Source organism: Ovis aries, chromosome 15, assembly GCF_016772045.2.
Source record: "Ovis aries strain OAR_USU_Benz2616 breed Rambouillet chromosome 15, ARS-UI_Ramb_v3.0, whole genome shotgun sequence".
Classification (NCBI taxonomy): Eukaryota; Metazoa; Chordata; class Mammalia; order Artiodactyla; family Bovidae; genus Ovis; species Ovis aries.
In genome coordinates, this window is record NC_056068.1 from 72,470,854 (window position 1) to 72,481,330 (window position 10,477).

The window sequence follows — 10,477 nt, forward strand, 5'->3', positions numbered from 1 at the left end:
TCATGTGCCTTGGGTAGGGTTGGCTTTTAGAGGAAATGGGTGTGAAGCCACGCTCAAAGCCTGCAGGCTTCGAACAGCCCAGTTCAGACATCTTAAGTTTTAGTTTCCTCTGTATCCTTTAAGGCCAGGTTATTTTGTTTATTTCACTAAACATTTTTCATCTAGACCTTTAAGAATTAAACTGAAGGAAAGAACTTAACTCTTGCACAGTACTGGTTGTTTTTTTTTAATTGGAGGATAATTGCTTTACAATACTGTGTTAGGACTGGTTATTCTTAAAGCCACCAATACTCACAGCCACAGGCAGATGTGAAAATTGATCTCATTTGTCCCTAACATGTTTTCATTTCCCAGATCACATTCCAGGTCAAACGTGTAAAGAAACCCAAAGGAGATCATAAGAAAACTTCTGGGAAAAAGGTAGAATCAAGTCAGACAGAAAATGTGCATCGTAACCAAGGAAACCTGGAGATCACTGGCCCAAAGGTGGCATCTCCTGGGCCACAAGGTAGATTGGAATGTTCAATATGCCAGTTTCTTCTTTCGGATTTCACTGTTTCAGTTCTCACAAAGGGTGTGTTCATGACTGCAGACGTAGATCACATGAAAAGGTAATTGAGCCAACTGAACAGGAAGCCAGTCATTGGTATAAAAAGTTTGTTTTAAACATTTGGCTTATGTTCTTACCATCTTGAACTTAAATACTCTATTACTTCTTACCTTGACAGCTTAGTTTAATATATTAAAAAAAAACTGTGGGTTCGAGACAGACTCCTTGGGTTCAGACACCAGTTTTGCCATTTAGTTCCTTTGTCTCATTTTTCTTATCTATAAAATGGGGATAATTGCATCTATCTTATAGAGTGGTTGTGTGTATTCTATAAGGTTATACATGTAAAGTGCTTTAAATGAACTGAACACATAGGGCTTGATAATTACTAACTATCTAGTAATTTTTTATGTGTTAGATAGCTCTTTAAGTATTAGATAATGCTTTGGAACTACTCCCCAGGGGAAAAAAAATACATTTACATCAAAATGTGGCATGTACTTTTAGGGTTCATAGTTATGCCAAAGTCTGTCTTTGGACTCCAGGTTCAGGGCCACTGCCATGAGTACAGTTGACTTTCTTTTCCAGCAGTGAAATGGTGGTGATAGAATTTCTTAAAGAAAATTCTCCTCTTTAATTTTTTTTCTCCTTTTTTAAAAGGCTATTTTCACTGTGTTAGATTTAACAATTCAAGATAACTTCATGAAAATGTGTCTAATTTAAATTGTATTTGCCAAAGCTGCGGAGAAGGCAATGACAACCCACTCCAGTACTCTTGTCTGGAAAATCCCATGGACGGAGGAGCCTGGTGGGCTGCAGTCCATGGGGTCGCGAAGTTGGACACGACTGAGCGACTTCCCTTCACTTTTCACTTTCATGCATTGGAGAAGGAAATGGCAACCCACTCCAGTGTTCTTGCCTGGAGAGTCCCAGGGACGGGGGAGCCTGGTGGGCTGCCGTCTGTGGGGTTGCACAGAGTCGGACACGAAAGAAGCGACTTAGCAGCAGCAGTAGCCAAAGCTGAAAGCAGAGAGCACGTAATAAAATATAAGGGATGAGGTAATCTTAGCTAAATCTCAGAATGATCTGTGACTTGACAGAAATACTAAGGACACCAAAAAGGACATTTTGGCATGACTGGAGTTGAAATATAAAGTAGTTTTACTGTTTAAGGAAGATAGCATGTGTTAGCAGATTATGGGAAGAAAGTGGCACTTGCTCTAATAAGCCTATGTGCAGTAGCAATGAAAAAGATACTCAAACTATAAAACATCAGTCATTATAGCAGTGAAACTTCCAATGGTTTAAATAGTAAACGTAATAATAATAAATACATTAAAGAGGAAAATTTAAATGGATAGTTACATACTTTCAAGGTGAAAAAGGACTTTCTAAAGCACAGAGAAAAAGAAAAAAGTAATTCTGGCATCAGAAAACACTACAAAATAGACAAAGAATTGAAACAGTATTTTTTGCAGAATATTTATATATTTTTACAGAATACATGATAAACAAAGGATATTAGTGTCATTTAAAGAGCGCCTCCAAATCAATAGAAAAAAACACAGCATTTCAGTAAAATATGTGCACAGTACATAGGCAGTTCACCAAATATGCAGAACACACTCACACACAGACACACGCACGGCCGCTCCAGTGGTTTAAATGTTTAGCCTCTCGAGCAGTCAAGGAAATGGAGACGTAAAATGTAACATGCCGTTTCGGCTTGTCAGATTGTCTTTGTATAATACACAGTGAGATTTAATAAAATGAATTTTGGGATAGTTTGACTAGATACATCAGAAAATTTTTAAATATACCAACAGTTCTACTTCTAGTGGTTTACCCTAAATAATCTTCTAAGCATATTCAAAAGCAGAGACATTACTTTGCCGACTAAGGTCCGTCTAGTCAAGGCTATGGTTTTTCCAGTGGTCATGTATGGATGTGAGAGTTGGACTGTGAAGAAAGCTGAGCGCTGAAGAATTGATGCTTTTGAACTGTGGTGTTGGAGAAGACTCTTGAGAGTCGCTTGGACTGCAACCAGATCCAGCCAGTCCATTCTAAAGGAGATCCTGGGTGTTCTTTGGAAGGAATGATGCTAAAGCTGAAACTCTAGTACTTTGGCCACCTCATGCGAAGAGCTGACTCATTGGAAAAGACTCTGATGCTGGGAGGGGTTGGGGCAGGAAAAGGGGACGACAGAAGATGAGATGGCTGGGTGGCATCACCGACTCAATGGATGTGAGTTTGAGTGAATTCTGGGAGATGGTGATGGACAGGGAGGCCTGGCGTGCTGCGATTCATGGGGTCACAGAGTCAGACACGACTGTGTGACTGAACTGAACTGAATCTTATAAGTGCAACAGATATACATATAAAGATACTGATCATCATGCTGCTTATCGTAATAAAAATCTGAAAAATACCTAAATGATGACAGTTGCCTAAACCACAGCATGTTCCTGCCCTGTACTGTGCAACCAAGATGTCTGTAATTTAGCAAGTGAACAAAAGCACTTTATAAAGTAGCATATATTGAAGATACCTCAATTTTACACTAAAACGTCATAAATGGTCATCTCTGGATGCTAATAGGGCTACAGGTGATTTTCATTTTCTATGTTTTTTTTCCATTTTTAAATTTTCTTAAAATAAGCCTATATTACTTTTACAAACAAAAACTAAAAATTTCTTGTAAAAGTGAAAATTAAAGCTCAGTATGGTTGAGAGGATAGAAGAGCACTTAGGCAATTTTAAGTGGATTCAAATAGGTGGGGTTGGGTAGGGCACTGAATGTACTTGCAAATAAGATCATAAAACTATTTACTTTCACTCATGTCCAAAGTTCTATAGTGTGGAAGAGGTAAGAGAAGACTGCAGAGGTTCAGTATCCCAGTTTTCAACCAACTATAGATTCTGTCCACTGCCGAGTGATAAGATTTGTGATAAATCCTTATATGGTGGTAAAGCAGATTATTAAACTAGTCCTTTGTGAGCCCGTGGGGGAAGAGTCTCAGAGATGAAGGGTCATTGTTGATTTTCTAAGAATTAATAAAACTGATAATGCATAATTGACTTCATTTCCCATTTTGGTGAGGTCTACTAGACTAGAAGACCAGGGAAGTGCCATATACATAATGTAATTGGATTTAAGCAAAGCACTTAGCAGAGTGTCTTATGACATCCTTGTGAACAGTGTGGTGAGAGATGGGCTTAAAGGCTCCCCAGTGCCTGCAGCATAAAGACCACACTTTCTAGGGTGGCGCACAAGACCATTTACAACCGAGCCTCTGTCTCCCCTTCAGCACCGTTCCCTGAACCAATCATGCTCTTGTTTCACCTCCTTGTCTTTGCACATGCTCTTCCCTCCACCTAGGATGCACTTCTTCCACCTCCGCGGTGCTAAGATGTCACTCATCCTTAAACTTCAAACTCCAGTGCCATCTCTTCGTTGCCCCTTGAGGCAGCATCAGTTTCTTTCTCCTCTGTACAGCTGCTCTCTGCCTTCACTGTGGCACTTACCCTGTTGTGTTCTAATAATTTATGTTTGCCTTCCTCACTAAACTGTGCACTCAAGGGCAGGCCCTTTTATTGTTCCTCTCTGTATCCCTAGTGTTTCAATACAGTTCCCAGCCCCATATAATAGCTGCTCAATAAATATGGCATCACTGACTCAATGGACATGAGTTTGAGCAAGCTCCGGGAGATGGTGAAGGACCGGGAACCTGGCGTGCTGCAGTCCATGGGGCTGCAGAGAGTCGAACATGACTGAGCAACTGAACAACAAAATATTTTCCAAGCGAATTTCTTAAACAGAAAGGAAAAATAAGTTGTATTGTGAAAGTTATGGTTTAATTCTCTTGTTATTTATTTAAACAGGGTTCATTTGAAACTCTTCCTAACTTTTTTTTTCTCTTTTATTAAAATCTAAATCTAAAGCCCTGCCTCTATCTTAAACGTTTTCTATTGTTGGTAAATTCCTACAGTATAGAAAGAGCTATACATTACCAAAGTTCTCCTTCCTATCCATTCCATTGGAATTTCTTCAGAAGAATCCTTCCCAGATAAGACTTAGATCTGCTCTTTTCTTGGGGGTTTATCTAAGTAAAGAGCCTACACCCAAAAGGTACCTTTGAAGGTACCTCTCCCTCTTTCATGGCATCTGTGTACCAGTGATCAGGAAACAGAGCCTTAAAGGCCCAAGAAAGCTTTAAATAGCATGACTGGTAGCGTGCATGTTATAGTCAAAGAGACCTGGATCTGAATCGCGGTGCTGCCCCCTAGTAGCCGGGTGACCCTGGGCAGGTCGCTTGATTTCCCTTGAGCCTCCATTTTCTCATTCGAGAAACAGGGATTAAAACCTGCCTCCTGAGGTTACAGATGAAAAGCATTTAGCACAGGACCTGAACACACAACACAGTAAGTGCACTGGAAATAAGCGATCACCTTTCGCTGTCATCATTATTTTGTATCGCACTGCCCTTCTTCACAACAGCTTCTCTGCCAGGAGTGGCTTTGCCCTCCCAAGGAACACTTGACGGTCTCTGGAGACACTTTTGGTTGTCACACCTCAGGGAAGGTCCTGCTGACGTCTGTTGTGTAGAGGCTGGGGACACTGTGAGACATCCTCCAGGGCCCAAGGCAACGCTCACAGTGTCAGTAGTGCCAGGTTAAGAAGCCTGCATTAGACGCGTCAGCTTCTCCTGACCTAGAGCTGTCTTTATAGAATCAAAATGTAGAAAGGTGAAAATTAAGTTTGGTAAAATGTTAACACTGAAGAGTATTTTAACCCTCATCTCAGTCTTAAATCCAGTGAAGGACTCATTCACTTTTACTTCGTCATCTTATCTTTGAAAACAAGGCTTTCCTCAATGATGACCGTTACTCCCATCGCTGTGAATGACAAAGACTTTTGTCAGTTCTGTAAGTGGTAGAAATTCTAGACTAGAAGGATGACTGGCACCTCCGATACACCAGTCTGAGTGAAGTAACCACCAGGGCTTAAGACACTATATGTGTCTTTGGGTCTTTGCCATTGTGTTGACAGATGATGTACTTTCCTTCTAGGAAAAAAGCGTGACTACCAGAGTCTGGGGTGGCCCAGCCCGGACGAGTGCCTCAAGCTCCGCTGGGTAGAGCTGACAGCCATCGTGAGTACCTGGCTTGCAGTTTCTTCAAAAAACATTGAGTGAGTATCTTAAAGCTCTCCCTCTTTCACGGCATCTGTGTACCAGTGATCCCACTGGGCCCTGGCTGACTTTAGGGATGCCCTTCTTTGTCAGCAGCTGCCATAGAGTCATCCTTCCTGGGGTTGGTGGTTCCGAGGATGCCTGGGATGGACTCAGCTCATGGTCCCAACATGGTCTGGGTGCCCTCCTCTCTGTGCCTGCTCCCCTGCCTTCTATCGATCCAGTCACAGAGGACTTAGTTTAAATTAAAGACTGGCGCTCTCCATTAAAGCATGAAACCTCACTGGCATCATATGCTTGAAAAGGGAGTCAGAGCAAATCCACATCTGTGAGCACCTCCCAGGACACAAGCAGGCCGGGTGCCTCTCTGATAACTGCTTTTCTTCCTGGATGCTCATTCTCTTTCGTTGGCCCCCACTTTTTTTTTTTTTTTTTTTACCTTTTAAGCATTGCAATTCCCTAAGATTTACCACTAAACCTTATTTTAAAATCATTCCTAGTCAGAGTCCAAAACTTCTGTCACTGATATGCTGACAACTCCCAAATCTGAATCTCCAGACTAGACCTTTCTTCAAATCCCTTAAGTCGTCTCTCCAGTTGGCCTCCCTGCCTAGCTCTCTCTCCAGCACTTCAAGCTCAGGAAAACTAAACTCACCCTTTTCTTGTCCATTCTCCTTTCCCCCAAAAAATCTTTGTTCTGTTTGTTTTCTATTTCTTGCTCTTAGTAAATAGCTCCCAGAAGTGCTTAGGCCAGAAACCCAGGAGTTACCCTTACCCCGCCAATCCAGTCTGTTACCAGTTCTTGTCATTTTTACCCTTTGAGTATTTTTCAAAACTGCTTGCTTTTCTTCATCCCTGTTGCTGCTTTATTCATTCTTGTATCTCCTCAATCCATTCTCTCCATAGTACTCAGAATTGTTCCTCAGATAGAAGTCAAATAATTCTTAAACTGCTCTAACAACTTGTAAATACTGCTGTTTACAGTGGCCCACAGAGCCCTTCATGACTGCTCCCCACGTGTCTTTCCATCTTCAGCTCTGCCCTCCCTCCTGCCAGGCCTTCACACGTGTGCTGCCTTTGCCTGTGGTGGTCTTCTCAGCATCTTCTCCCTCCCTACTCAATTCATTTTCCTCCTTCTGGTCTTCACATCTTTCCTCCTCAGGAAATCCTTCACAAACTACCTCCCTCCTCCATCAGCACAGAGGAAATGTACACCCCCTCTAGGAAACTGACACTACTGTGTTTTTATCTTTTATAACTCATCCCATCTGTAATAACTATCACAAGACAGTGAGCATCATGACAGTGGGGACTGGGTATGTTTTGTTAATTATTATAATTCTGATATCTGACATGTGATAGACTGAATAAATAATGAATGAATGTTTTCATATTAATATATGGTCAACTTCTTTAAGTAGCTAGAAGCAAAATTTGCCAGTGTCAAATTGCCACATCAGTATATATGGTAGAGTAAAACATTTGGCCAGTATATAGCAGGAAAGTGACCACTTTGGAACCATGAAGGGAAGTGCTTACATCTTATACATGGATACAATGAATAGCTGGATCTGTGTAACATTTACGGTCTAAACTTTAGGGAGCTTTTCCTGTGGGGACAAGTATGCCTCTGTGCATAGAGGGAAAATGAAAGATAGGAACCCCTTCTGGTTATTTATTACTATCTGTACCCTGGAAAAGAAATCCTAGAAGAAAACCTACCTGGTTTAAAACCTCCCCAGTGAGAAAAAGTGGCCAGCAGCAGTGAGGAAATCAGACACCTTGATGGGTAGAAAGGAGGCAGCTTGAGAAAAGACTGAGCTCAGGACTCAGATCCCAACGCTGCTGCTCTGACCGAGGGCACAACCTCTACTCACACAGTCAGCAAACAGTCAGTACCAGGCACTGGAATCCTTGTACCTATAAAGTGAGAGGCCAGACTAAATAGCTCCAGAAATCGCTTCCATTTTGAGATTCTGTGGTTCCAGATAGTTCTATTTATATATTGCAGTTATGGTCAGCAAATGAGTAATACTTTGTCCCCACCCACTTAACTTTTCTGTGGCTAAGGTGGTCCTCTCCATTTTTCAGCATCACAGAACACATAGACTTTGCCACTCCAATACAGCAGCCAGCGATGGAACCTGTCTGCAATGGCAATCTCCCGACGAGCATGCACACCCTGGACCACTTGCAGGGGGTGTCCAACCGAGCCAGCCTACACTACACGGGTGAGAGCCAGTTAACAGAGGTGAGTGCTCTGTTCAGCCAGAGCTATATTCAGCCAGTCTGTAGTTTTTGCCATACAGTTATGATGCAGCTGATAGCGAAAGCGCCAGTGGCCAGGCCAGGTTTTTTTTGCCTTTTTCAGATGGCTGTTGTCTAGATGGCTTTAGGAAAAGCCTGATTTCTTTCAGGCCCTGTGACTGAACGTATGCTTTTTTTATGACCAGAAAATTATAATTCTGATTCATTACTCCAGATGGGTAGCATTCTGCTTGTCATTGGACGGAGGCTCTTTGTGAGAAATACTTGGGACAGTTAATTCTCCTGTTGACATTCTTAAGAAGGGAGGGAAGGAGGGCAGACCCAGCATATATCTAGCAAAGAGTGTACATAGAGGAATAATCAGAAAACATGCCACAAATATCCAGCAGTAGAGGATATGTTAAATAAGTTTTGGTGTAGATATAAGCTATTATACAATAAGAGCCATTAAGAAAGATGTATGAGAAATATAGTTATTGACTTGAAATTTTTTGACTATATTGTGTGAAAATGTAGGTGATAGTTTACAGTGTGATCCCATAGTACACAGTCTGTGAAAGTAATGGTACATGTGTACATAGAAAAATATCTGAAAGATACATAAGCGATCCTAACAGTGGCTGTGTCTGGGTGATACAATTACAAGCGCTTTTTGTTTTCTTTACTCTACTTTTTGTAATGCTATAACGAATGTGTTTTACTGCCTATAACCTTTGTTAAGCGAGAGAGGGCTGAGGGAATGGTAATGGCCTTCAGTGTGTCTTCCACAAAATGCCTTAGCAACAGGACCACAGCAGGCGCCCCCAGATACAGTCTGCACCCACGGCACAGTGCCCAGCTCGGTGTCAGCAGCGTCGTCAGACCTCGCCTCATTGTCATTCCTCTAATCTGTCATCTCCCTCCCTGAACCAGGTATTGCAGAATCTTGGCAAAGATCAATATCCACAACAGTCACTTGAACAAATTGGCACCAGAATTGCCAAAGTTTTGGAAAAGGTAAGTCACTCTGTAGGAAAGCTATAAACTGTTACGCACTTTCTAACTTTTCCAGATTATTTGCCATTAAGTGGCCCTAACCTCTTTGGTTAGTTTTTTAGCACTTGGTAACTAAAAGGATGACGTGAAATAACCCCACACAGAATATTTTAATCATTTTTCTGTGACTTTTTCCATTACATGGTTACTATTCTTTTTTGCTGCTTTGTTTACTTTCTGTGCTTAAATTTATGTGGTCAGTTTTCTCGTTTTTAGTCTACCATGGATAGATTCAGGTGATGCTACTAAGAACTTTGGAATCCAGGTATGAGAAATAAGTCAAAGTTTCATCTTCTGGTGAATAAAGAATATTTGGTAGTTTGGATCATGGGTAGGAACCATATCTTGAAATATCTTTTTTCTGAAGTCATGAAACAGGATATTTGCAAAACTTTGTTTTCTTACTTTATGGTTAAGAATCTATCCACTTATATGATATTGAAGAGGTGGTATAACAGTGATTAAAAGAGTGTACTCAGCTTCTAGTATGACTGTGGCAGTGTGGTAGGGAAGGGTAATCACGTCAGTTTAAAGGAGAGGAAATGCACACAGCCATCACTGTTGCATGGCAGTTCTGAAATTCACATGGCCAGCTGTTACCAGTTCCCCCAATTCCAGGGTAGGAAATAGTCCTTGATTAGGGCCTGTTTTGGTTCCCTGGGGTTAGCTTCCTGTTCTGTTTCTCAGCTCTTCTCTCGAGGCTGCCTTTCCTTTTCCTTAGAAGTGTCCTGTATTTGCAGCTAAAGCGCTTCCTCAGCCTGCTGCCTGGGTATCCTTGGCACAACTTTGTAAAACTTTGTGGACTTTCAGATTACAAGCCATTCCAAGAGGCAAAAGCCACGCCCACAGATCTCTTCAAGAAGGCCCCGTCTGCTTCAAACATGAGTCCAGGACAATACCTTTAAGATTCTTAGATGCCTTTTGTCTGACAGCCCACGAGACTTAACTCAAGACGCAGATCTTTCTGAGGTGGAGTAACAGAGGGTCTTACTGCTGTGTTTTTGATGTGATCTTGATCCTGAGGCCGTAGTTTTACTGGTAGCATCTGGATTTGATTTTTTTTTTTTTTTTTTTTTTTTTGTCAAAACCTTGTGCTGACTGGAGAAGCTGGTAATTGAGATGAGGAAGTTTCATTTTCTAACCTTGCAAGTCCCAGTTTGGAAGCATTTTCTCTAAATTCTGCTTGGAAACTGTGCAGTTCCTTGTTTAGTTCTCCTCTTTTAATGCTTTATTATGGGTGACATTTAAAAAACCATTTGTCACTTTCAGCATTCTTCCTCAAAGCCTCCCTAGCCAGATCCACAACATCTTTAGGTATTTTCCTATATTCCAGATAGAGCCTCCCTGTTTGTTTTGCCAATAGGTGATGATGCCTCTCCTCCAGCCTCCAGGAGCAGTTTCCTCAGTGCTCTTCCAGCCTGCATTAATGGTC

General features: G+C 41.6%; 1 protein-coding gene across 3 annotated transcripts in view; it reads left to right on the forward strand.

Moving 5' to 3' along the window:
• TTC17 (tetratricopeptide repeat domain 17) overlaps positions 1-10,477 on the forward strand; it is a 125,532-nt gene that overhangs the window by 85,750 nt on the left and 29,305 nt on the right. For all 3 annotated transcript variants that reach the window (XM_027979637.3, XM_027979638.3, XM_060400064.1), the window contains 4 exons: positions 355-508; positions 5,621-5,741; positions 7,834-7,993; positions 8,923-9,006. In XM_027979637.3, coding sequence (XP_027835438.1) covers positions 355-508; positions 5,621-5,741; positions 7,834-7,993; positions 8,923-9,006 — 519 coding nt within the window. The remainder of the gene's footprint in view (positions 1-354; positions 509-5,620; positions 5,742-7,833; positions 7,994-8,922; positions 9,007-10,477) is intronic.